Here is a 26,712-nt window from a genome sequence, read left to right on the forward strand (position 1 = left end):
TTGAGTGAAAACTATTTATTTTATAAAAGGAAATAAAACAAACCCTACCAGTGTGTACATTGTACACATTTGAATGCCACTTACAAGAATGAAGTTTCCATATACAAAGATTACAAGTTCACACTGGTAAAAGGATGGATACAAGCACGTATTCAACTTGAGATGCCTCCGCTCCAGCTGACGGTACCAATTACTCTATGACCATGGTTGCACAGTACTACCATCCACTCTATTTTATTCCACTACCAACACAGAAAGCAAGAAGGGGTTTATTCAGAGAGCGCGTATATTCATTGCAAGAGTTTAGTTGCTGGAATCTTCTCTCACTACTCTTCCGTTGCCATCTTCAACAGATACTCCTTGTCGATTTTGAAGAGCCTCCAGCCCTCTTCAGTGGACAGATCGGAGGCGCCCCTTCTCTTGTAGAACCTGATGGAGGGCTCGTTCCACTCTGCCACTAGGAAGTGCATGCTGCTGCAGCGGCACTTGACAGCAACCTGCAGGAACGCAAACACAGGTCAGCGGGTCTGATGCTAAGCAGCACCAGCTGCAGATTGCTCCGAGTCATGATGTTCACTTTATCTCTCAGTTCAGCCTCTAGGCAGTGGTTAAGGCTGCCTGGAGCTCTGTCATTTCTCTTTTAGTAACTCATCAATGCTAATCCTGTGTAGTGCTCAAGGAGAAACTTGATTGCAGCTAACAGAAAATCAAGACTACTGCTCCATCATGCATCCCCAGTGCTGTTCATTTAGACTTAACACTCAGACATACCTGACTCAGATTCTTCAGGATTTCTGATCCAATGCCAAGTCCTGAGGGAAAAAGCAACAAAAATATACAGTTTAAGGAAAAAACAGCAAGACAATTTCAATTTTAAAGTAGCTCTGTAGGAAGCAGCTTGTCTGATTCCATAGTACTTACCTCTGTATTCAGCCATCACATAGAAATCTTCAAGATACAACAGCTTCCCAATCCATGGATCGTAAGTGAAGTAATACATAGCAAAGCCCACGATGCTGTGCCCTGAAACAAAGCACGCAGCTTTAGCTGGTCTGAAGCTACCGATTTGCATTAAGTCTTACATGCATATTTAAATATACAGATAGTGACATGCAGCCGTTTGCTATAAGGTTAGAATAAGAATGAAGCACAACTGGAAACGTCAGTATAAACTGGCATCAACCTAACGGAAGACTGCCCTCTTCACACCCTGAAACGCTCAAGAGCAATGTTATAATAAGCAGTGAACAAAAAGGCTTTATTTCTACTAATACATACCCTACTGATTTATCAGCACTTCCCTTCTGGAATACAAAGCAATACAGAGCAGTCCAAGGCCTAGGTAACCGCCCCAACACTGCCTTGCTTGGCAACCCCGACAAGCTACAAAGCTCTACAGAAGGTTCATCTTCCAATGTATTGCTCAGTAGAGAGAAGACATGCTCAAAGACAACTGGTACATTCTGATACATTTCTGATACGCTGACATATGTGCACACTGATTGTATTGTGCTGTTTTGAATTCAGCACCAACAAATCAAGCTACATAGAACTGCAGCTTCAAGTACAGCTGCACCACTCAACAGGGAAGAGAAACCAGCTCTTCCTGCAATAACATATTCAAATCTAAGCCTTGAAAATCGCAATGTCTACCATCATACTCTGCACATACTCTAAAGGAAGCGTGCAATAACTTCTGATCTACTGTGTCTTTGGTAAAGGTTTGGGAATAGCACTTGTCCCTGTAGACCTTACCTCATATTATGATCATCTACTTTATTGTGTAACGGATCTTTTAGTTACCTCCCCGCCCATCCATGTACACAGAAGGGCCATGTACATGGCGAAGCTAGAGACTGTAACCTGAAGATTGGGGACAAATTAAAGAAAACATGTGATTCAACAGGATTACATAAGGTTAAGTTAGGGTCAAACAAGAAAAGCCATTTAATTACTTGGCATTAAGTACATTGTTACACCTGATCATCCAGCATCTCCGAGGTTAGCAACTACTTCACAACAGCACGGCTCTACGTTATCGCCATTTTTAAGCTTAGCCTGTTCCTCCTGCCCCGACTCCTCGCTGGAACCTCAAGTCAGGTAGGTCACAATAAGCACAAGGCATCTCTTATGTAAAAAGAACAAACGAGCGGCGCAATATCTCACCTTCAGCCGACCACTGCTCTTTGGGCACCTCCGCAACGAGGCAGTGGTAGAACGGGTGCTCACCGAATCCATCCTCCAGCAGCTCTACGAGAGCAAAACAAACGGGACCCTTCAGATGCGGGCGGCGGCACCGAGCCGCAGCAGGGCGGGCAGTCGCTGCAAGCCTACCTTTCTCGGTTAGCACCACTTGATCCTCCATGTCCTCGTACTTGGCTAGTTCCTGGAACGGCACAACACGTCAGCCGCCTCCCCCGGGCCCATCACCCCTCCTCCCTCCTTCCCTCCCCCCCTCGGCCTTGCGCAACGCCCTGTTTGCGCCTTCCCCGGGTTCGGCCGCCTTTCCTTCTCTCCCCCCCCCCCATCCCATCCCACCCCCCCCCACCCCATCCCTCTTGGCCTAACGTTGGCGTCCCGCACCTTGATCAGTCGCAGCAGGTCTGAGCAGTCCTCGGGACGCGCGGCGCGGATACTGAACGAAGCCATTTTCGACGGCGTTTCCCCCTGCGGCCCCCTCGGCTGACGAGTCCCCGGTGTGTGAACAGGAGGAGCAGCTGTTTCTTCATTCGTGTCCCGGGCGCGGCGGCCACCTGCGGTCAGTCAGGCTGCGAGCATGTCCCGGCGGCGCTCGGCAAGCAGACGGCTCCCACCCGACAACAACCCCGATCCAACGCCAACTGCGCCGGCTGCGCATCCTCCGCCTCCATTTATAGATGACCGCGCTCCGCCTCTCCCCGCACGACAGCCAATGGGAGTGCCCGCAGCTCTCGCCCCCAGCCAATGGTAGCGCCCCTCCCCGGAATCTTGCCTCGCCCTGCCAGCAACAGCTGCCGCCGGTGTCTCGTGACTGCCGGCCGCCATGGCGCCCTCTGGCGGAGGCGGGAGGCGCAGCAGGACAGGCCCCCCCTGCTGTATGTGAGGCTCGGGGCGGCTGTGCCACTCACACCGTTTTCCAGTGCACACCATGGCTTAAGAAGTTCACAGAATTGTAGGGGTTGGAAGGGACCTCTAGAGATCATTGAGTCCAACCCCCCTGCCAGAGCAGGCTCCCTACACCACGTCACACAGGTAGGCGTCCAGGCGGGTCTTGAATATCTCCAGAAAAGGAGACTCCACCACCTCCATGGGCAGCCTGTTCCAGTGCTCCGTCACCCTCACTGTAAACAAATTATTTCTCACATTCATGTGGAACTTCCTATGCTGAAGTTTCACCTTCATTTAGACACAGGGACCAGTATGGAACATGATACTGCCCAAGGATTGGATGGAGAAGTGTATTCTGGTGTCCAGGTTTGGTCAAGAAAACCATCTGGCACATGCTTAGAGCCCTGGAAGGCTCTAACATCTTAAATTCACCCTAAATCCAGTTTAGCCTCCATTAGAACAAATATGGAGCTGTCCAGAGAACAGATGCATATAAAAACCAGGAAGTGGCAGTCACAAAATCACATAATCACAGAACTGTAGGGGTTGGAAGGGAACTCTGGAGATCATGGAGTCCAACCCTATAGCAGGTTGCACAGGAAGGCATCCACAGGGGCCTTGAATCTCTCCAGAGAACAAACTCCACAGGCTCTCTGAGCAGCCAGTCCCAGGGCTCTATCATCCTCACAGTGACGAAGTGAACTTCTTTACAGTGAGGGTGACGGAGCACTGGAACAGGCTGCCCAGGGAGGTGGTGGAGTCTCCTTCTCTGGAGATATTCAAGACCCGCCTGGATGCCTACCTGTGTGACGTGGTGTAGGGAGCCTGCTTTGGCAGGGGGGTTGGACTCGATGATCTCTAGAGGTCCCTTCCAACCCCTACAATTCTGTGATTCTGTGATCTTCCTCATGTTAGTACAGAACTCTTTGAGTTCCAGCTGCATTGCCCCTTGTTCTATTGCTGCTCACTACCAAAAAGAGTTTGCCCCATCAACATGACTCTCACACTTTAGGTATTTATAAACAGTTATGAGATCCCCTCTCAGCCTTCTCAGCTACCAAAACCAGGTCCAGCCTAACTACAATGCATTTCATCAATAGACATCGTTTCAGCTCCTAGATGTAATCTCTCTGGGATCAGCAATGGGGAACACTGTCTCTATCAAAAAGAGTACGTGAATTGTCTCAGCTGTTTCTTATTTCACAATGAGGAAGTCACGCTATTAGAAAATGCTGTTATGTAAGAGCAGAAAGTGGCTGATTTCTTTCACTTTCAAGTCAGAAGAGTCTGTGATTTTAGAAGTTAGAACCAATTGGAGTTAGATTTCAAACTCACAATGCACAAGAATAAAATACCTGGAGAACTCCTAGCCTCAAAAGAATCTTTTATGAGCCAATAAGAAGCACAGAATAAATCAGCCCATCAACCTTCCTTCCCCCCATAAGAAAACCCCACTCATACTTAAGATATCTCAGAGCTTGTGATGTAATTCTTTACTTATATATTACCATTGGTATTTTTTTCAGTGTAATGGCAAGCATGTTTAAAAAAGAGGCTTTAAGAATGTTTCACGTCATCTTAGCATCACAGAATGACTCACCCAGTAAGTCGGAAGGGACCCTAAGGATCATCTAGTTCCACCCCCCCCCCTGCTGTGGGCAGGGATGCATTCCGCCAAATGGGTTTCTCAGTGTTGCTGATGTCACTCTTGATGTAGCAGAAACTGATACTTCAGTTCCTGATGATTTCCAGAGGGCTTGGCTGGCTTATTTATTTACACTTCTGATGGGTATGAGTGTAAGCTTCCTGGTATCAATAGTGTAACTGGTATTAATACAAGCATATGAGGCATGTTCTCCACAGAGATAGAAGCCCAGTCTGGTGGCAGCCCAAAGGAAATGGTCCTGCTGGTTCCCCAGTATCCTTTTAATGGTGATATGACCCAACATTTTATTCAGTGTTGTGAAGCTCAGCTGGACACTCGCACTGATAACATGCTTTTAATTTGCACCCGATTGCCTCAGCTTTCTCCCCTGATGAAGGCTGCTTCTGTAAACACACAGCCATAGAACCACAGGAGGCTTTAGGTTGGAGGGATCTCACAGCCCCAACCCCAGCCGTGGTCAGGGCTCAGCTCAGCTCCCCACAGCCCCATCCCACCCGGCCTTTAGCGCCCGCCATCTCCTGCCTGTGGGCGGGAGCACCCAGCGGAAGGACCGCGCTGTCCCGCCGCGCCTCTATGGTGCTGGAGGACCGCGTGCCTGGGGCAGGCGCGTCTCGGCGGTGTGGACGTGGTGAGCACCATGCTGAGCGGGCGGTAAGGCTGGGCAAATCAACTCAGAAGGGGCCGTACCTTCCCCCCGTTACCCCGCAGTCTGCCGTGGCCCCTAACGGCAGGGCTGGGCGCGGTCACCGGCTGCGGTTGTGGTGTGGGAATGTGGGAGCGGGCTGCGGGCTCTGAGGGGAGACCTGAGGGCAGCTGGCCGGGCTGTGGGAGGGGGGCTTAGCCCTGAAGCTAATATGGAGCTAATATGGTCCTTATGGAGGGCTGCACCATCAGCACCGCTCTGATCGGTGTGTATGGGGGGCTGCGGAGATGCTCGGATTTCTCCACTGGTGCTTTGGGTTTTTGCTGCCCAGCCTCGGTGTAAGGTACTGGCAGCCCCTGTGCCCTGTGCTATCCGGAGGGCTTTTATTCCTTTATCTTTGTGCTGCGTTGCCACAGTCTTGTTTGCTGTGCTGCCTGTTTGAGCGCTGGGTGGATTGCAGGGTAGGTTATGTTCTGTGAGAGGTCTCATGGTTGTCACTTTCTGTTGAGCAGCTGAGGGATAATCCTGCTCTTTGGGCTTGTGAAGTGTTGTGCCCATACCAAACCATGAGCACAAAAACCAGGGTTAGCCGAGTGGCACTGAGTTGGAGGCTGTGTGATAGGTGCCTCAGGATAGTCCTTCTAACACTTCTGCACATTCCAGCCCCGTGCAAGCGAAGCATATATTTAGGGTCATGGCTGTCATACAGTCACAGAATGGCTTAGGTTGGAGGAGACCTCAGAACCCACCCAGCCCTAATCCCTGCTATGGGCAGGGCTGCCCCCCACCAGCTCAGCTGCCCAGGGCCCCATCCAACCTGGCCTTGAGCCTCCGGGGATGGGGCACCACAGCTTCTCTGGGCAGCTGTGCCAGTGCCTCACCAACCTCTCAGGGAAAAATTCCCCCTGACAACTAACTTAAATCTTCTCTCTTTTATTTAAAAATCGTTCCCCCATGTCCTATCACTATCTACCCACATAAAAAAATCGATTTCCCTCCTGCTTCTGAAAGTCACAGTCAGCATTCACCTCCAGTGAATCATCCTTCCTGTTTGCAGATGGTAGTGGCTGGCTTGAATTACTGTATGCATTGCATCTGGTTCTAAAAATTGTACTAAAAGCAAGGCGTGGAGGTTCTGAACTAATCAGTGCCATTCCAAAGTAAATCTTATATTATTCTCATAGCCTTCAAACTAATCACGCTGAATTTCCTCCATATAGGTTGTACACCATGCAGAAACTTCCTTCTCTTCTGGCTAGAACACTGGTATCTGGGACCAATGGCTCGCCATTGCTTCCAGACATGGCTGAAGGTAAAGTAGTTGCCTGTACTTTGAAAGATTTATAAACATTTCTCAGCAGCTCACTTTATTTATATGGTTTGTGTGCATTGTGGATGGGCACACCCTTGCCTCTTATGTTACAAATGTTTAGAAAGCATCAGAAAATGACTGCATGTTTTTGGAGGTTCGTGGCAACAAACATATGTAGGTGACTGAAGTTACAGGTGTCTGGATCTTTAGTCTTGGAAGAGCGAGCAGTTCTATTTGGAGGAATGACTCTAGCTAGAAAGTCAATGCAATAAAGCAAAGTGCTAAGGAACCCGAGTAAAATGGCCAAAAGACAGGAACTGAGTGGAAACAATGAGTCTTACAGAACAGAAGTTGTCAGTACTGCTAATTTTATGAAGTTAGAGAAACCTATTAATCTGATTAGCATGATTGCCTTGTGAAAATGCACTTTGTCAATAGAGCTTTGTGTGGAAAGATTGTTTTAACGCTCTGCTACTAATAAACCACAGCATTGCTGTTTCAGAAGCATTAAAAATGTTTCCTTGTGTTCTTATCCCATATACTGAGAAATAGGAAGGAGGAAGAGGACTGAAACTACATACAAACTATTCCTTTGTGGACTTCTGCCTGTTTCTGATTTACTCTCTGAATAGAAACCCTGGGTTATCCAGTTAAAGAGAAGATAAAGGTTTTTGGGTTGTTAGATGCCTTTTCTTCAGTATTTGTTAGAGAAATATTTGCTGAAATAAGTGGTCTGAAAAACTGTTTGGGATTACAATGCAAGCAGATATTACATGTAGCCAGTAGATAAAGGAATTATAAAGCTGGAAAGGAAGAGCTAAATCAACTGAAATCACAAAGGTATTGGCTATAAATCTTGGCCGTGAGCAAGGACAATTTGCGTACAGTTGCTTACTAAACTTCAGAGCTATCTAATTAAATGGAGTTTAAGCAGGTAAAGTAATTAAGTAAACCCCTTAATGGGTGTAATTTCCGTTGTTTTTTTTTTTCATTGTTAACCTAACCTGTGTTTTCCACTCCACAGGACAATTACCCATTCACGTGAATAATGGTGTGTTGTGGTAACCCGTATATATTTTAATATTTGCTAAAATGCTCAACTTCCTTAGCTACTGTTTTGCCTTACTTCAGCATCCTTGAAAAGTGAAGACCACTTCTTCTCCGCTGACTTGCTTAAAGCCCCCTTTGCCTTCTTTAAGGTTGTTGGACATGACGAGTGAGTGTCTCTGGTCATCTTTGTGACCAGACTGTTGTACTAGACCTGTGCTTGTTTCTGATCGCATGATGGATAACACAATGTTAACTGCCTTGTGGGATACAAAATCTCTTACGTAGCAGTTCCTGCACTACTTAGCTTTCTGTTAGGTGACTGAGTGAAGAAGGCTGTCAGTTCAGATGCAGTGGGTATTTTTATTCTTTATTACTTAATTCTTCATTATAAAATAATTGCCATCTAGAAAAGCAGGGAAAAAAGAGAGGAACTACATACTTATAAGCCTGTAAAATGGACTGGATTTACACAGAATCACAGAATCACACAGAATGACCCGGGTTGGAAGGGACCTCAAGGATCATGTAGTTCCAACCCCCCTGCCTGGCAGGGCCACCAAACATACACCTTTACTAGATCAGGTTGCCCAGGGCCCCGTCCAACCTGATCCTGAACACCTCCAAGGACGGGGCATCCACAACCTCCCTGGGCAGCCTGTTCCAGGGCCTGACCACTCTCCTAGTGAAGATTTAGATGGGCAACGTCTTAGAAACACCTTTACAATATATCCTCTTATTGTTAAAACAAAAATGATGTGGTTTCAGCTTGGCACATGTATGCCTAGAATTGAAATCAGAAGTATTAAATGGGACTAACAGTGTATATACGTGTTTGCAGGTTTGGACCCACGATATTTCAGAGCTTTTTACCTCTCTAAAGCTGACAAGGAAGATGAACCTAGTCTAAACCAAGACAGAGAAAGTGCTGTTTATTCCCTTTCCATCCCTGCACAGCCCACACACTATTGGAAATTGGTGGTTTTGGGTTCTAGGAGCTAAAACAGTGTTTCTGCTAACATTATATTAATCAGTGCATGCTATGGCAGCTTCACAGGTGGAGTGTGAGTAACAGGAAAGTAGTACTTATTGTGCAAGCAAGCCTGCTGCTTCTTAAGAAAAAGAAGTCAGAACCTTCTGCCTCTTCCAAAAAACACATACACGCAAAAAAATCAACTCTTCCATTTCCAATCCTTTTTTTTAATGGGCAGTTTGTTGTTGGAATTGGTAGTTGAACTCATTTCAAACATATTTAGCTTGGTTCCCCCCCAAAAATGAGGCCTGAGTAATCTGTTTTTTGTCTGTCTTCTTGTCCCCTTCTTCTTCCAGAACTCTTTGTTGTTTGATGCCAGCTCAAATCTCGAACCGTGTGTCCAGAAGGTTTGTGGATATTGCCTTTTGAATCAGGGATCATGTGGGTGCTAGAGCTAGTGCTGCAGGTTGGCCAGTGACCTGATGGCAGTTGGCACGTACCTGGGCTCTGTATGTATGGCAGCTGGCTGTCAGCCTGGCATAGCTTTGGCCTGACCACAACTCATGCTGGTGCTTGAATGGAGGATGAGCAAAACAAAGCTAGGGATGTCCAGAGGGGAGCTGAGGGTGCTGCAGGTAAGGAACAAATGGAGGGCTCTGTGATTTAAATCTGTAGGGAATTGGGCTTAGCTTCAGAGTTCACTGGACAGCTGGCTGCTCTGTGTGAATACTCACAGAAGTGTAGGGATCGGAGGGAGCCTCTGGAGATCATCTAGTCCAACCCTTGGGGCATTCAGTTTGTAGTGTGCAAGGTCTGATGGTGTCTCATAGAAATAATCAGCTCATGAGTCATCAGCAGCCTGCTTTCTGTTTCCTTGGGAATGGCTTTTTTTTTCCTCTTTTTTATGATAGCCCCTCCCTGATGAGTCAGCAACTATTTTCTGTAAAAACCTTTGTAAGTAACCAAGGAATCCATGCTATCCAATTATTAAATTTCTTTTTTTTTTCCTGAATTTGGGAATTTTTGCTACTGGTTTTCAGGTGTTTCCAAGTAGCATACACTCACCTGCCTAATGGTGACGGAGAATTGTCATAGATGTGATGGGACCTTAGCACACTTAATAGTCCTATCCAATGCAAGAGTAGAAGAACTATTTAAGGGGTTTATTCTTGAAATTTAAGAAAGCCTTGGGCAGAGCTAATATTTGGTAAGCAATTTTACAGAGCTCTCCTCAGTGCTGTTCTTAAAGGCTGCTAGAAATTTAGGCTGTAGAGTCCTCCTGGCAACAGCCACTGTGCTGTCATTGCTTGCCCTTCATGGGTAGATCTAGCTAAAAGTAACCTTTTTTCACCCTCTGTCTTCCAGCTGCACTATTCTTTTAATGGTCCCTTTATGACTTTCGGATCTGTGTTATCTTTGTTGTCTGTTTGTGTTTAGGCTAAAATATTTTCACATTGGGATTCTGTGATCTGGTCTTGATCTGCTCATTCATTCGGCTGTTAATTAGCACTGCAGGCATTTGATTGCATTAACAGACACTCAGAATGCATTCTTTGTTGGTTGTACAAAATAAGCTACGGAATCATGTTACTCAGCCCATTATTGTGATACACCTACTAACAGCATTGGTGGATTTGGCCAAACTTTCTTTTTTCAGGCTACTACTTGCATGAATTTGCTTAATTTTCTTATTCTGGGATGAGGATTGTGCTTTTTAGCACCAAGCAACCCCACATTCATCATGCACAGAACCAAGCTTGGTTTGCTTTGATTTTTTTGTTTGTTTGTTTTGTTTCAGTGCGAAGCAGATTGAGGGATATAGTGGGAGCATCTACCAACTGGAGGTACAGTGTGTATTAAACGTATTTTACTTTATTTCTTGGCCCCGTGGGAGCTCAGAGTTGTGGTATTAGAAATGGACAGCTAGGTGATGGGAAGAAAACAAGACTGAAATGACAAAGTAATGCAAACAAAGTTGTAGGCTGTTACTTTGTGAATCACAAACTTCTGGGATTTCTCTGGCAGATCTTCTGCACCAAGGGAACAAAATGCATGAGCTTGATGCTTACAAGATTCTCCTGTTAAACTGGAATCTGATGGAAGTTTAAAAGCTTTAGAGTTATACTAGAAATATTATGTTACAATTTTATCTGTTGGTGCGTTATCCCCATGGTGGCTTTATCCTGCACTGGATTCTTAGGCAACTGGGTTGGTTCTGCTTTAAGCAGGCTGTGCCATGAATGGTCTGGCAGCTTCTGTGCAGACATAAGAGTGTCACCCTGGGGCCTGTGCTCTCCATTTGGGAGTATCTCAGGCATTTCCTCTCTCTGCTGTAACTTAACTGTAGATTAATTTACATTTAATTTGCGTCATCTTAAGTTTTGCCTTTATCCAGCTTGCCTACCACCCCCTCTACTATCCTCTATAAACTAGAGTTTACTATAATCCTGTAGCTCTTAAGAGTTCTGAGTATATCAGCATAGCAATCAGGGGAAATTTCGTTGCAGATTGGCTGGTTCCATATTTATTTTCTTGATGTTATATTTGCTGAGCTCATTTCACACTTAGCGCACTGATAAGGAAACATGGAGAGGCTTACCTCAGTGGAGTGTCTGATACATCCTGGCATCCTAACTAGGTTCATCTGAACACTGTTATAGGCACACTAAAGGAAACACCTGAATCTGGGAGGATGGTTTTTATTTGGTAGGGCTGATAACCAAGCGTGATGGGGCTCGAAATCTGTGGTAGGTCACCTGATAACGGATTGAGAAGTTGATAGAAGTATTTCCCTCAGCCCAGAATGGCTAAGGAGGAAACGTGCTATATGAAGCACTGTCTGAGATTCAAAGCCTGACAAGGCTCTGGTCAAATCTAATTCTCCATTGTTTCTTTTCCCCCCACTGACACTCAGTCTGAAAGAAGACTTGTGCCATGTAAAATACAACATGAGTGGTTTGCAGGGAGCTGTATGCTTTAACTATCATGCAGAGTCCAGTCATGGAGCCCATAGTTGAGAGTGCTGGAGAATGACAGACTTATTATGTTTAGAGAATGTGGATCATGTAGACTTTGAGATTCCACCTCTATGATGGCCCATCAGAAGGTTGGCACATGTGGAGAGTGAACAGCCAGTGCCTTCATTGAGTTAGACCATGAAATGACCAAAGAGGATCAACCCAAGGGAACAAGGGAACAACTCAATGGGGTTGTGATGTGGGATCATCAGTGGCATTCTTTATTAAGAAGAGACATCTTACTTATTTACTGATTCCGTTTTTGTTCCTATGTAGCTAAAACAATGTATTTGCTCATAGTTAATATGGTACAGTAATTGTTACTATGAGTATGACGTGTTTCTACATAAAGCTAGATCTAGATTACGGAGGATTTAGCCACTATTGAAGTCAGTTGGAATAAGTAATCCATAGAAGTGTATGTAAGAAGGCCTGTGAAATTGTTCTGAAGTACAGGCTAACGCCAGATTAATGGGATGACTACACCAATTGTAATGAGGTCTAGTGTAAAATGTAGCCATTTCAGAAGCAAATAATGTCATTTTGAAGAACCTTTCAGGTAGTTAGCTACTACTTAAACTTAATGTTATTGCTGTATGACCGATACTGCAGTATGTAGAAGTATTGTCAGTTGAAAAATATTATTGCCTCGAGTCCGATATTTCTGTATATTGAAGAGTACGTTGTGAAGCTGAAGTCAAGAAGAGTTCTGCTGCCGACCTGAGAGGAGCCCAGAAGGCACTGGTGAAAACAGAATGTAGTTAAAATGTTGTTGTTTTTCTTGTGCTTGTAGACAATTTTTTGATCGCTTCTAATTACTTTCTCTTAAACCTTTCACTGAAAGTGTGAATATTTAAATACAAATGTTTTAAGAAAAAAAGCAAACGTAAAGATGCATCATCTTGGACACTGCACCTTTTCTTAGTCAACTGGTATGTTCCATTTCTGTGCAGCGGTGGAACTTAGAAAGCAGCATTTTTAGAATTGGTTGTTATCTTATATTTTTCTGAAGTCTGTGGTAGTTGTGTTGCCCAAATGAGGTAAAACATTTCTTTTTTGTTAAAGAATAAATAGAAAAAAGACATTTTATGCTAAACTTCTGCTGTTTTGGGCCATGGAGTATTACTACTTTCTCCCTCTCCTCAAACATAAAAACCCAAGCCAAAGAAGTAATCATCCCATTGTATAACTAGTACTCAAAATTAGTCCAAAGCCAAAACTTAAGACAAACTTCCTTTTTGGTGAAAAGGTTTTTTCTTTCTTTTTTCTTTATTTAATTGACTTTCTCAAATGGGATGGCACTCAAACCACAGCAATGCAGCATGCGCTACTGAATGAATGGCACATATCCACTACAAGTTTACCATTAAGTTTGGTTAGTGTTTTATGCCTTCTCGCGCACTGTGAAATGAGTTAATAGTTGTGCATACGCATCTTGCTTTACACATGAAATATTGTGCGCTTAACCCTGAGTTTTCTAATGCTTTATTGTTGATTCAAAGGATGCTGTGAACTACTTGCTTTACTCAGTTAGGCTGCACTATTAAGGTGAGGATGTTTTGGATGAACAGATAAGAGAATATGATGGGCAAGATTGTTGCATCACAGATAGCTGTGCAAGGAACAAGCTTGGAAGATTGGAAGGAAACGAGAGTAAGCTGGCTGTACTCCCTTGTGAGACTTGCAGCCCCTCTGGACATGGTGGAGCTGGAAAAGTAACTCTGATTTATTTCTCCCTTTTATGTATTATTTCTTTTCACAACTTTCTGATTTAGTTGTAAGATAACTGAATAGAAAGGGAAATACATAGATTAATTCTCTTTTTTTTTTTGTGTTTGTGCTAGTTAAGTGTATGTTGTGTGAATTGATGCTGAGAGGGAAGAAATCATCTGTAGATGACAGCAGCACTTGGCAGATTAGTTCTCCTAGTTCTTAGTACTAACCAGTACATCTGATTTACTTCTTGAGAAAGATTCTAAGTTGACAGTCCTCTAAAACTGGAAAGGCAGGAAGAGCTGTAATACAATAGATATGGAAGACATGAATAGGCACAAAACATTACAGGTTTGATTATGCATGAGCTATGTTTTTTTTTTTAAAACTAAATTGTTCTCTAGGAGATTCAATTTTGTTCATCTCTTTATTCTAAAGTATGTGCTTGCCACTGATAGACAAGACTACTTAAAGATTTCCTTCAGTAGTCTTGCTTTGTAAATTGATTTGTATGCCTTTCTCTTTCATTTCAAGACACGCTTGTTTTGTCTTATAGTGTTCAATTATTTCTTGTTTTCCTTTTGGTTATATGAGATCTGTTAGTGAGGGTCTCAGCTGCCTAGTATGCTCCAAAGAGTGTTTCTTTCCTTGCCAGGGATCATGTGCAAGCAATGCAAGAAAGAAAAGCCCTTCATACTTTACTGGCAAAACGGCAGGAAGATCTGCCCCCTAGAAGAATGAAAGATAGCTACTTGGAAGTTCTTCTGCCTCTAGGAAGTCAACCTGAAATACGAGAGAAGTATCTGAATGTATACAATAGTGTAAGGTAACAAAGCAAGTATATTACACCTATAGCAAAGTGTTGACTTTGATGTATTATGGATTCATTTATTTAATTGTCAAAAAATGTATCTTACAGGTTTGGAAGAATACTTGAAGATCTTGACAGCTTAGGAGGTGTGTATTTGAGCCCGTGAAAAGAATACACTAATAATGAAAAGAGAGTGAGTTTGAGTACTTGCCATGGTTTTGTAATATAACTGCTTGTTATAATGCAGTGTGTCCACAGATAGAGGATCACATCAACATGATGTCCTTCTTTAGGGAGAAGAAAACAAGATGCTGATGCTGAAAGAGAAGGAAATCCTAGAGTCATAGGGTTTGGAGGGGACTCTGCAGATCACCCTGCCCAACCCCCTGCTAAAGCAGGTTCCCTAAGCATAAGAAAGCATAGGGGCATTGGACCATCTGCAGAGAAGGAGACTCCACCATGTCCCTGTGCAGCTTATTCTGATCAACTTATAAGATTTTGTCTTTGGCAGTGGGATTCTGATAAATCCCACTTGGACTCTTATTAATTGTATTGATGTCTTGACTGACAGGCATAACAGTTCTTGGCATTAGGGAATAATAGGGAAAGAAAACCTTAAATTTCCTTGACGGGCAGAGATCTTTTATGTCATTAAGTACGAACAGATAATGTGAAAACTGTACTGAGTGAAAATCACTTGAATACTAAGAAAAATATCTTTGCAACATTGTTACTTCGAGTCTGTTGACTTGCATATACTCTTCTGAGCAAAGCTAATTGAGTTAAACAGTCATTTGGCTAGCAGATATTACAGCGTGATAAATACCTCCAACCGTGCCTTCATGCCTGTGAGGCATAGTTTATCTAATCAGCACCTCTTTAAAAGAATCAGTATTTGAAAACAAGTCCTCAGATAGTATGTATCCCTGAACGGCCTCCATGAAATCAAAGTAGGCAGTGGGAAGGTTATGAAAGGTCTGAGGCAGCTGCAAGGAAAAGGGAACAGATGAGGTGGGAATGGAAGGAGTGGAGCGATAGGTTGATTTAAATTCCTCTTTATAGTAAGTAAATATCCATCTAGCTGATATGGCTGCTAAATTACTGTGTTTTATGTATGTATGTATTTATTTATTTATTTTATAGTGATCCCCTGAGTTACGTACATGAAAATGTGGACGTTGGGCACTACTGTAGTATGATACTTCAGACTGTGTTTTGTAGGTGCCTATTACACTTCACAAAAATGGTTTTGATCAGTTTTGTTACAGTTCTTGTTAAAAAAAAATAAATAAACAAACACACAAAAAACTGGAAAACTAAGAGCTGACTGCATTTTGGTCTCTTCACAGTTCTTATTTGCTACACTCACACCAAGCAGGAAATGCAGCCGAGATCTCCCTTATCCATAGTTACAGCCCTGGTAGATAAGATCAGTAAGTGGCAATTTGATCAGTACAAATGTTTTCGTCTGTTTATTTTACTCGCTCAGCAGCTACTGTGTTGCCATGGTTGTTGCTGAGGATACCTTCTTCCCTCTCCTCTTGAGTTCACTTCATACAGGTTTGGCTTTGAGTTTTGGAGCGCTCAGGGTTTTCTTGAAGGGAGGAACAGAAGAGGGTTCTGTGGATGCTTTTCAGCATTTCAGATTTCCCTTCCTTTAAAAACACAACTTGAATGTCTCCTGCGCTTCTGTGATTGGTTCCATATTAGCATGTGCATTTCTTAGCTTTGTTGTTAAACAATATTTGTCTGCTGGAGCTGGGCCTCACTCCTGTCACATTCTACTGAACCCCTCTATGGGTCGGCCATCTGTCTGACAGACGCATGCCTGTTCCTTCTTGTTTTAGTAAAAACAGGTAAAGCAGAAACTGTAGTGTTGTCCTTTGCAGCTCCTATCTTTTCTGACTTCATGTGTGTTGCTGCTCACACAACACAGAAACACATACCCTAGAAAAAACAGTCTTTCTGCTATTAGCTGTGAGTGAGCCGTCTCCAGCAGTCTCCAATGTTTGTCTTGTAGATTTGTGCAAGAAAGTCATATATCCGGACTGCGACATCAAGTTTACAGGCAATGTTTCTTGGGTTGGAAAGACCTCAATGGAAGTGAAGATGCACATGTTGCAGGTTGGTTCCTGTGCCTACTCTCTCTGCTACGACAGTCACAAGAGTGAGATCTGGGTGGTTACATTAGCAGTCTAAATTACATTTTCTAAAATAACCAAGGTGATTTCCATTGGTCCAGGTGCTGCAAGGTACTCAGTTGCTAATCGTTCTTCAGTACATTAAAATTTCTTAAGCAGCATTTTGTGATTAACTTTGAGAACAGTGTGCTCATAGAGATAAAATGGGTGGCTCCAATGTAGAAGATAATGCTACACACTGCATCCTGATGCTGAGAGTGGTGCCAGTTTGGTATTGATAACACATTGTTGTTTTGGCATTTCTCAGAATAAAAGGTAAGTCATTTTACAATGCCTGTGTTGACTTTATTTTATTTATATTTTTTCCCTAGATGCAAATAGCATATAATTAGCATTCCTTCACTTAATATTTTTGTTGCAGCATTCCTGAAACTGGAGCTTTGTGTTCTTTTCTGCTTAGCTTCTTGTGAGGGGTTTTAGGTGACAGACTGGAAGTTAATTGTGACCATATGGGTGATGTCAGCTGAACAGATTGATTAAAAAACCTTTTATGATTTGAGAGTTTAAAATATATTTGTTTCCTGTCTCTCTCAGCTACACAACGGTGATTACAGCCCTGTGTTAGATGCAACCTTTGTCATGGTGGCCAGGGATCCAGAAAACAAACGGTAATTTGTAGGACGAGGAAAGTCTTAACAGGCTGCTGTTGTGGTGAAAGTGTGAAACGTGGCAGCTGTGTATGTGTGAAGCTGTGCAGAGTGGGCTATAAATGACTTGTATAGTTGATAGATTCTGTTGGCAAATGCTACTTCGCTAGGGCAAGCTTCAGAGCATTGAATTCAGGAGTCAGATGACACTAGGAATTGCTGTTAGCCATGTGCTCTGTCCCTTTTTTGTGTCAGATTTTCTTCTGTTTGAATGACTGTCCTCATGAAAACAGAAACCCACATGTATTATACAGTAATAGTTAGAATTAATTGCTTTCTTGCCTAAAAACCTGAAAGATTGAGTCTCAGTGGTTCAGAATCACAGAGTGGCTGAGGCTGATAGGGCCCTCTGGGTCTAACTGACCCAACCTGTGTCCCAGCAGGGACACAGGCCCACATTCAGGTGGCTTTTGAAGATCTCCAGGGAGGAGACCTCAAAGCCTCTGGGCATCCTGTGCCAGTGCTCCATCAGCTGCACAGCGTGGAAGTGCTGCGTGGTGTTCAGAGGGAACCTCCTGTGCCCCTGTTTATGTCCACTGCCTCTGGTCCTCATGCTGGGCACCTGCTTATGCAGGTAGCTTAAGTCTTCATACAGACTTCAGTGGCTGTTCTTCAAGCCAGCTGACCACAAGCCTGCTGTGTTCAGAAAGTGTTCAGTGTGAGATAAAAGCCCTTCAGGAAGCTACAGAGTATGCTGTGTTGGGTACAGTGCCACATGTGGCTGTGTAGCTTTTGGACCATAGCACACTTGCATCTCTTGCATCTTGGGGCTTTGACAAGAGAACTAAAGGAGAGGGGTCCTGAGCTGTGCGATAGAGCAGGAGCTGGTGTGAGCCAACATTATGGCAAACCAGGGAAAAGAGCAGGCAGTTCCAAGTGAAAGGTCTCCTGCAGGCTTTTTGTTGCCAAAAGATAAAGGCTGAGGAGGGTGGAGGTGAATTGCTTGGCAGATTTGCATGTTTCTATGTGTATGTATATGTGTGTGTATAAATACATGTTATTCAGAGCATTTGTATAAATATTTAAAACATAAAAAAACAAACTGTGGAAATTACAGGGAAGAATGGGTCTTGAAAATAAGCCTCTGCCTTGCCTTGTGAAAAGAAATAATTAAGCTTTATAAAACGAAATTAGAGTACATTTATTTGTGCAGTTTAACAGACATAGGAACTGGGACTCAAGGCAGCCTCACACCATCTTTTTTGATAAGCAGTGTGCATGTAAACAGCTTTTGGCTGCTGATAAGGCTGTCATGGGAATGTGTAGATTATAAGAAATTTTGCTGGCTACATCACTGTGTTGTTTCTATTCCAAAAGGAATGTTACTGTTAAAGTTTTGTTCACCTGCTTTAGACTGTGCTAGATCACCACTTCTTGAGGAAAACTGTTGAGAAACTCAGCAAATACTTTAATGATCTTCCACGTAATCTGTGGGTACAGTTTTAGCTCCTTAAGAAGCATTGCTGCATCGGCTATTTTTTCTTAATTATGCTTGATTGTAGTTGGCTCACTTCACTGGCTCTTTGGGACTGAGGTGAATGTGATATTCTGATGGCAGCTGACATATTATGAAATAATAGAGTTCATTTCTGTGATGCAATCTGAAGTACATCTTTTAATCTTGTAGCATGTTTGTGAACACAAATTGAACACTTAAAATGTTTTTACGGGGCAAACTCTTTTATAGTCTGTAACTTACCAAATAAGTCTCTGTCCACAGGCCAGCCTTTGTTAATCCACTTGTTCCTGAGAGCCCCGAGGAAGAAAAAATCTTCAAGCAAGGAGAACGTATGTCGTATTTCCTACTAGAATGCAAATCTGCCTGGGGTCCTATTTAGTAGCAGGAATGAAGTAAACTGCAGAAGTTCTGCTTATCTTAACAAATGATCCTAATTTGTTTAAAACCAAATTTTTTGTCTTGTCTCATGCATCAATATTGCTGAGTGTTTCAAAGCCTGCTGTCTCCTTCTTGGAAACTCCTTATCTAAACTGATGGGCAAGGATGCTCCTGGTGTATTCTGCACCTCACGCTTATATTTCCAGACTGCTACCTCGATGTCAGTACTGAGAGGAATGTGAGCTTTGAGTTTGGTTCGTTGTCCCCTTGTCCCCATGGTGGGTTTGCTGGAGCACATCACAGCTCCTTTTCTGTCTGGGCATCCATGTTCCTTTTATTTGACTTTTCTTAATTGCAGTCAGTCCTAAAATCCAGATCTACATTTTGAGTCTGGTAATGTGAACCTCTAGTTTTTAGTTTAATGGAGGAAAAAAAGAAAGGAAAGTCAATTGATTCCAGATTAAAATCTCAAGAGCCAAGTCAAGTGTGTGGTTTGGTGGTTTTTTTTGTTTTTTTTTCCCTTTGAATTCTAATATACCCTTATATTTTCTGCTTAGTGAACAAGTTGAAGAGGATTGATTTCAGCACTGCTTCCTTACTGAAAATGGCTCCCACGGCAGAAGAAAGAAATGTCATTCATGACATATTCCTTAATACACTGGACACAAAGTAAGGAAGGGAAGGGTGGAGGGGAGAGGAAGTCTTGCAAACAAAAAGTAATGCATGTTTTGAGTGGGCTCTTTCTGGGGAGTCTGGTATAAAGGCATACATTTTGCTTTCCCATTTCAGCATTTAAACGCTGAAGCATTCCACTTGGAAATGCAAGCACAAACTTTCATGTTCAGTCTGTGCTTCTTGAAAGTGTTCTTCATCCTCCAGGAGCGTTAGCTGTGCCAAGGTGATGGAAGGGTTAGCGCAGAGAACTTTTGAGCAAGCTGTTATGAATAATCTCAAGAGCTTATTTGATTATCCAAATAAGGGCATTGAATGGTTTTACAGCTGTGTGACTTGCGCAGTGCAGTTTCTGCCTCAATAGAAAAGCCTCTTTCAGGGCAGGAATTGACCATATTTAGATCAGGTAACCTTGCAGTGCATTTAAGGTATGATACCTGCTAACATTTTTGGAGTGAGATTTCTGTGTAATTATTCAGTGTATGTGATTGTAGAACAATGTGCAATAACACCAGAGCACTGTTGTATGATGTTAGGAAGTTAAAGAAATTATCCACAAATGCAATTGTCATTTTTAAAGCACTTTACCACTGTGAAACATAGCTTCCATTAAATTTAACAGCTGTATTTTGTACACATTCTGCCTGGATTTGAACAGCTCCAACTCTTTACATGCTTGATGTTGAATTTCTCTTTGAGCTCATTACGTGCTTTTAATTCATGGTGTGACTTAATGAGAGATGTAGAGCTTTTCTGGAAAATGGTATGATTTGTAGATGAGACTTTTCTTTCATGTACCTTTCTCTTGTTGAGATTGATGGTTTACATGGGCTTGGACATGAGCAGGCATTTCTGCAAGATGAGAACTGTAGGCTTTATGATGCAGTAACAAATCAAGAGTATCATTTTAGATAAGGCTTCAGGATCAGTTGAAGCTGCTTTCAGTGATATTATTTCTGGGTGGTGGTATTTTATTGTTTGTGTGTGTGTGTGTGTGCATTTGCTTCTTGTGCATTTCTGACTTTCTGCATTCTGTTAATGTAGGTTGTAAAGTGTGTTGTCTCATCCATAGGACAGTAAGTTTTCGGAGTCGTATATTGCCACCCAATTCAGTGTGGATGGAAGATGCAAAGCTAAAGGGCCTACAGATTTGCCATCCTCAGGTATTTTGAAAAACTTAAATAAATTACAAAAATAGTTATTTACTGAATTATGATTTGTCTTTTAAGACTGCTCAATCCATTAGTTTGCTTAGGTCCTGCGGTCCTTGCAGTGTATTTAGATTTTAGTTTTTGTCATTTTTCTACTAAAAGAAAAGAAAATCCATTATTTAGAATAGAATAGAACATATCGATATGGGTTGCCACTGCAAAATAGGAGGTTTTTCATTCTCTTTTTTTTCCCTACCAGACTGCCCATTTCGTCTAAAGAAAATCATTTGCAAATTACTTAAGTTGGACTTTCAGTTTATGACAGCCTTGAGTTTTTGTCTTATGTTACCAGTCAGATGAGTAAAGTTGCCTAGGACATTCGGACTTCTATGTGTGTATTTCAGTAATGCTCTTCATGCATTCAGAAACTCGGAGTTGAATTGAGGAACAGTGTTCAATACAGCACTTTAAGAAGAACAGATGTGTCATAGCAGTTTGATTTTTGTTATTTTTTTTCTGCGTACAGGAGAGAAACATCTTCAACAGGATCTTTGGGGGCTTCCTAATGAGAAAGGCATTTGAACTGGGATGGGCAACTGCTTGCAGTTATGGGTGAGTTGCAGACTTGCAGTATGTATAGAATGGCTTAGGTTGGAAGGGACCTTAAAACACACCTAGCCCCAGCTCCTGCCATGGGCAGAGCTGCCCCCCACCAGCCGAGCCTGCCCAGGACTCCATCCAACATGACCTCGAGCACCTCTATGTATGAAATCCAGAATGCTGATTGGGAAACAATGCTAATTGACCTATTGATGTGAGTAGAAGAGGCCTTCATGTCTAATAGGATGTTCCACCATTTGTGTGCAGCATTTTTTTTCTAGGCTCCCCAGGAAGGTGGTTGAGTCACCATCCCTGGATGTTTTTAAGATCTGTTTGGATGTGGTGCTCAGAGATGAGATTTAGCAGAGGGTTGTTAGAGTTAGGGTACTATGGTTAGGCTGTGGTTGGACTTGATGATCTTCAAGGTCTTTTCCAACCTGGGTTATTCTATGATTCTATGATTCTTAGAGTGCCATGCAGAGATTTATATCTTGTTCCTTGGAGCTTGGTTTTTAAACACGTGAAGATAGAAAATGCATCGTTTTTCTGTTTTGTTTTATCTTGCTAAGCTACTGGGATGGACTTTTGGAGTTTTCTTTCTGGATGTTTAAATAAACCTTCTATTAAATAAGTCCTGCATCTGCACACAAGAGGAATAGGTTTTGAACAATTTTGAGTAACAAGTTGTGCTTAGAGACTGAGGTCATAACCCAAGACAGATGGCATGAAGATTGTCTAGCAAGTGTAAGTAGTAAGATACAACAATAATGCAGTACTATATCCTTAAAGGATGCATACTTCTATGCTTTCAAGAGATTTTGTCTACTTACTTCTGTCTTGGGTGATGGGTTGATTTCTTAACACTTCCTATGGTCAGCATTCTTCTCTTAAACCGGCTGTTAAAGAGAAGAATTTTCCCTTTTTCTTGCTCAGGTGTTCCAGACCTTTTATTGTCTCGGTTGATGACATCATGTTTCAGAGGCCAGTTGAGGTTGGATCCTTATTGCTGCTTTCTGGACAGGTAGGAGCTGATTTCTCTTTGAAGAGTAGAAAAACTTACGCCTCTTGTTAGCGCTGTTAGTCACTGGTAACAAACAGCATATTTCAAGGGAGTATGATTTTCTCTGGTAAAATGAAGTCTGCTGCAGTTTTTCATTGGCGGTGATATAGTATGAACTGTAACTCCTGTTTTAATTGTTAGGTCTGTTACACAGAAAAAAACTACATCCAGGTCCGAGTCCACAGTGAGGTTTATGATGCAAATACCAGAGAGCACCACACAACCAACATCTTCCATTTCACATTTATATCAGAGAATGAGGTCCCACGTGTTGTCCCCAAAACATATGGAGGCAAGTATCCAAATAATGCATTGCCATGAGAACTGTGGAAAAGACTTTCTGTTGTAACACTAATTATCTTACTAGATTAACAATTGGCATTTGAATAATATAACAGTGTCTTGACAAAGCACATTTATTTTATGCTTTGATGAAGGTATGGATTGCCTCTTAAGCTTGCTTAATATTGCCCAATATTGATACTAATTTTCTCATGTTTTTCTCTTTTCTTCACCTTGTTTCAGAGTCCATGTTGTATTTAGATGGGAAGCGACACTTTGCTGCAGTCATGAAAGAAATCTGAGAGGCACCAGTGCTGTGTCAGTTGTGTAGCAGCATACTGCCTTGGAAGGAACTGTCTGTGAGCCATCTCTATGGCCGTGAGCTTGTAGTACTAAAAAGAAGCAAAGCAACTCCCCGCTCCTTTTCAGTGCTATTTATATGTTTGCACATAAATGGGCTTTGTTTTATTCTCTGCTCTGAGGAATTGTTGCAATCTACTTTGGCACATCAGTTCTGTTAGGAAACAAAATTGAAAACTTTAGATAGATGGCTTCTCTTGTTTGCTTCGAAAGATCTTGTTACCCCCCCCCCCCCTTGCTGTCTTGTCCCCATCTGCCTTCTTTCCCTTGGTAGCTCCCTTTTGTGCTTCTCTGGGAGGGGATAGAAGTTCTTTCAGAAAAATACCTGCAATCAGTGGATACACACAGCTCAAGCCATTTGACTTGTATTTGCATGTAAATTAGATTTAAGGTATTGTTTCTGAGGAAGGGCGCAGGTGCATGGGCAGCAGCAGCAGCTCAGAAGTTCTGAGTGTGTACATGGTGTCCAAGCAGGTGTTTTCCATCAGCTGGCATTTTACAAGTCTGTTGCAGCTTCTGGTTTCAATGGTTTCCTGTCCTTGTGGGAGGAGTTCTTCTGAGATGGGTGGATGGTCTGTTCTGATGGTCTGGTTTTTCACAGCTGGCCCTGTCAGCCTCTTCAAAGAACTCTTTTCTTCCCTTTGCTGTAACTGCATGCTAGTTCTTGAACGAATGATTTCTTACTGCCTGTAGAGTTTGGATTGGCGAGAAGGGATAAGACTGGGAAACAGTATTGTAGAGCAGAATGTTTTGGATTCTTAGGTTTGGAGGCAGAGAAGTTCTGTAAAGATCTTTTCCACTTGCACTTGTTGGCTATCGGTATCATACTGGTATTTAGCCGTGGATGGAGTTTAGCACCCACTTTGGGCTGTATTCCCTGCCTCAAAAATGGGAATGGCTGTGTTTGAATGATGCAAGAATTAGATGTCCAGAGAATCTGAGCAGATGGATGAAAGTGACGTGACAGCACAGGTGGATGAAACAAGCTGATTAAACTAAACCAGTATTTTATTTCAGAGAAAGAAAGCTTTAAAGATTTATGTTGAGGAGCAGCTTTCCTTGATCCTAGAAGGATAGTGTGAAGTTAATGGCTCTTAAAGCTGATTGCTTTTTGTGTAATGAGACTATTACAGTAATGATGTAACACATCTGCCTTTTCTTTCTAAGAATTTGCTGCCTGTATTTATAGGCTAGGCACCTTTCCACTGGGGGAATCAGGGCTATTACCTGATCTGGATGGGATTAATGCACTGCAGAGATAGCAGGCTCCTGGTTCCTGGTTCCTTCAGTTTCTCTCTTTGGTTGCTGATTCAGCCACATATCAGCTATTTTCTTTAATGGTTCTGTCACTATGGGTATGTATTATATTTTCTGTTTTCCTTATTTCTAAAATTCTTTGGAAACTGAATATACTTAACTGACCAGACAAGTAGAGAACGAAATTCTATCCCAGCTTCTTTCTTCCTCTCTGCCTATGTGACTGCTGGGTATTCAGAAATAAGCAGGAATGCAGGAAATGGAGATAGAGGTTTCAGGACCATTTATTGTTTCTGACTATATGCAAGCTTTTCTCATTGACCCAGTGGTCCTACGTGGGTTGTGTCTGCATGGTAATTGTTCCTCTGTTGCCCTTTTAGTTTTATTTAAATATGAAGTTATCATCATTTCTAAATTCAGCCTTTGGGAGGGGGGTGGGAGAGGAGATGGCAGAGCCTGAAGTGAGGCATCACATCACACCCCTGGGCACAGGAAAGAAAAGGAATCCACAAATGAAGATACTTAAAAGAATGGGTATGTAATAGTTCATGATAACATAAACCATTTACTGCAATCACAGGAGTTACAGAGATGTCCTTACAGCCATGCAGAACTTGTGTGTTTATATATATATATATGTAAAACATGTAAAATGCATCTTTTGCTATTTAGAAATATAATTTGTTCTTGCATATTCTTAGTCTGGGACACTAACTCCACACTGTCACCCTCTTTGAAAATAGATAAGTGAATCTTGATTCAAGGAACGTTATTTATACATGTCTCTGCGTTTTCATATGAGATGAAAATCATTTGGTTTTAGATCTTGCATTGAGAATAAAAGCATTTTACTGTAGTAATTAATGCTAAGTTTGTATTGGAGTTTAATGAGCAACCCCTTGCTGGACTTGGTCTGAAGTTATTAACTGAAGATGTCTGGAGCTCTGTGGCAGGACATAGATGTTTCAGTGCTGTCATTCCATGGAGTACAGAGAGGAGGAGGGGTGCTGTGTGAGTTGGATGGCCTCCCCCTGCCCTTCTCCGTTAATGCTGCTGTAAAAGGAGAACTCTGTAGTTGGCTGAGCGCCCAAAAAGCACTTTGTTTGCAGTGCCTCTATTTTTCTGTGTTTAAAACACAACCTTCCCGTAACAGCTTCTGGTAGCACCTCTTCAAATATTTGTGGTACTGTAGCAGCTAAGACACAGCATAAACCTGCTGCAGCTCTTAAGGCACTGGCCAGTGAATGAGGGCTTTATTTCAGAAACTGCCTCTAAAATTACTGCATGTCTGATTGCTTTTAATGTGTGTTCAACCTTTGGTGACAGACTTGTTTGCAGGTTCTCTGAGTGCATTTTAACGTTGGTGTGAGACAGTACTGTGAACAGGAAAAGAAGAGAGTGGAGGTCTTGGCCCTGCATCTGGACATGACACATTCCCAGGTTTGCTAAGGGGACCATGGACACCCTTACCCAAGGGCAGGAACTAGCCTTGCACCTAGAAGAGGCAGGTGGTTTTCCATACTGCCTCAGCACTTCATGAGCATGAACTTCAGATGTTTAATTGCAACTGCCGCTGCTCTGCCTTTGCCAATTGCAGACCACTTTGACACAGATGTATGCAAACTCTATAGTTTTTTTGCTTGGTGGTTTTGCTGGAAGATCATCAAACCTCTACATGCTGCCTTTATCATGCTAAGTGTTAAGCAGTCACCCCAGACTCTGAAGTAGCAGCTGTCACAGCATCATCCTTAGTTACATGATTGGTTCATTGCTGTTTTACTGCTTTTATCAGGCACGTATTTAACATGAAGAACATAATCCTTCCAGCAAATGTCAGTGCAGAGTACAGCTGTACACTTTGAAGAGCTTTATCTACTATGTTCACATGCTGTTAGTTTATATTCTGCTTTCCATCACTGCTTCCTTGATGTTTCCCTGGAGATAAGGGAACTGTTGCCTGGAATATTCTGAGTTGTATCTCATGCCATTTTATAATGGAGGGTGAAACAGAGATCAGCTGATGTCATTAAATGGCGTATGGTGGCTCAGGGTGCTCTGAAATAGAAGTTCTCAATAGATTCAGTAGGGCAGTGGCTTTAGTAAGTAGCAATAAGCAAGACTCTCAGCTTACCTTTCATTTTAAATCTCTGCAAATCCTACCAACAGTCCCAGAATGAGACACTTCAGTAGTTTTCTTCCTTAAGTTTCCAATATTCTTTCATTCATGTATCTATTTCTGTTGTTCCTTGAACTTCTACCTTTCTTTCTGCCAGCTGCCAGCTCTCACCTCTCTCCCCTCAAACACCAACGTGTCTGTATTTTTTTTTAATCAGGCTTGTCTTTCCTCAGCTTCCCTGCCAGCATACCCAGATCACT

The 26,712-nt window shown here is 42.6% G+C and overlaps 2 protein-coding genes across 20 annotated transcripts; one reads left to right on the forward strand and one right to left on the reverse strand.

Moving 5' to 3' along the window:
• On the reverse strand, positions 1-2,844 carry SAT1 (spermidine/spermine N1-acetyltransferase 1). 2 transcript variants are annotated; one of them, XM_015885588.3, is made up of 6 exons: positions 2,584-2,844; positions 2,335-2,386; positions 2,167-2,250; positions 922-1,023; positions 772-812; positions 1-497 (listed from the first exon to the last, which is right to left on the reverse strand). In XM_015885588.3, exons 1-6 carry the CDS (start codon positions 2,647-2,649, stop codon positions 327-329), a joined length of 516 nt encoding a protein of 171 aa, XP_015741074.1. In that variant the 5' UTR covers positions 2,650-2,844; the 3' UTR covers positions 1-326. The 2 variants fall into 2 exon arrangements, with proteins under 2 accessions (XP_015741074.1, XP_015741065.1); XM_015885579.3 differs by having other exon boundaries at positions 2,167-2,386.
• Positions 2,845-5,318: 2,474 nt separating this feature from the next.
• On the forward strand, positions 5,319-25,200 carry ACOT9 (acyl-CoA thioesterase 9). Of its 18 annotated transcripts, XM_085530777.1 has the most exons (17): positions 5,319-5,404; positions 6,617-6,708; positions 7,733-7,759; positions 9,085-9,135; positions 10,527-10,572; positions 14,114-14,284; positions 14,378-14,415; positions 15,619-15,702; positions 16,290-16,393; positions 17,005-17,078; positions 18,838-18,905; positions 19,512-19,623; positions 20,699-20,789; positions 21,304-21,389; positions 22,311-22,398; positions 22,579-22,729; positions 22,963-25,200. In XM_085530777.1, exons 6-17 carry the CDS (start codon positions 14,130-14,132, stop codon positions 23,019-23,021), a joined length of 1,110 nt encoding a protein of 369 aa, XP_085386903.1. In that variant the 5' UTR covers positions 5,319-5,404; positions 6,617-6,708; positions 7,733-7,759; positions 9,085-9,135; positions 10,527-10,572; positions 14,114-14,129; the 3' UTR covers positions 23,022-25,200. The 18 variants fall into 18 exon arrangements, 17 of the variants coding, with proteins under 17 accessions (XP_085386903.1, XP_085386892.1, XP_015740966.1 ...); XR_014940151.1 differs by lacking the exon at positions 9,085-9,135 and having other exon boundaries at positions 20,671-20,789; XM_085530766.1 differs by lacking the exon at positions 9,085-9,135 and having other exon boundaries at positions 7,733-7,924.
• Positions 25,201-26,712: the final 1,512 nt, after the last annotated feature.

The sequence above is a fragment of the Coturnix japonica genome, chromosome 1 (genome assembly GCF_054131305.1).
Source record: "Coturnix japonica strain WE chromosome 1, WE-NBRP24, whole genome shotgun sequence".
Classification (NCBI taxonomy): domain Eukaryota; kingdom Metazoa; phylum Chordata; class Aves; order Galliformes; family Phasianidae; genus Coturnix; species Coturnix japonica.

What these genes read in the sequence shown, in the direction of transcription:
- SAT1 (XM_015885579.3), bottom strand. Translation starts at nt 2,649, where the DNA reads ATGGCTTCGTTCAGTATCCGCGCCGCGCGTCCCGAGGACTGCTCAGAC. An exon ending in AGAGCAGTGGTCGGCTGAAG is followed by an intron (nt 1,024 to 2,166) that starts GTGAGATATTGC and finishes GCTTTGTTTCAG; the next exon opens with GGCACAGCATCGTGGGCTTT. An exon ending in TCCTGAAGAATCTGAGTCAG is followed by an intron (nt 498 to 771) that starts GTATGTCTGAGT and finishes GCGTTCCTGCAG; the next exon opens with GTTGCTGTCAAGTGCCGCTG.
- ACOT9 (XM_015885480.3), top strand. An exon ending in GGAGCATCTACCAACTGGAG is followed by an intron (nt 10,573 to 14,113) that starts GTACAGTGTGTA and finishes TTTCCTTGCCAG; the next exon opens with GGATCATGTGCAAGCAATGC. An exon ending in AATGTATACAATAGTGTAAG is followed by an intron (nt 14,285 to 14,377) that starts GTAACAAAGCAA and finishes TGTATCTTACAG; the next exon opens with GTTTGGAAGAATACTTGAAG.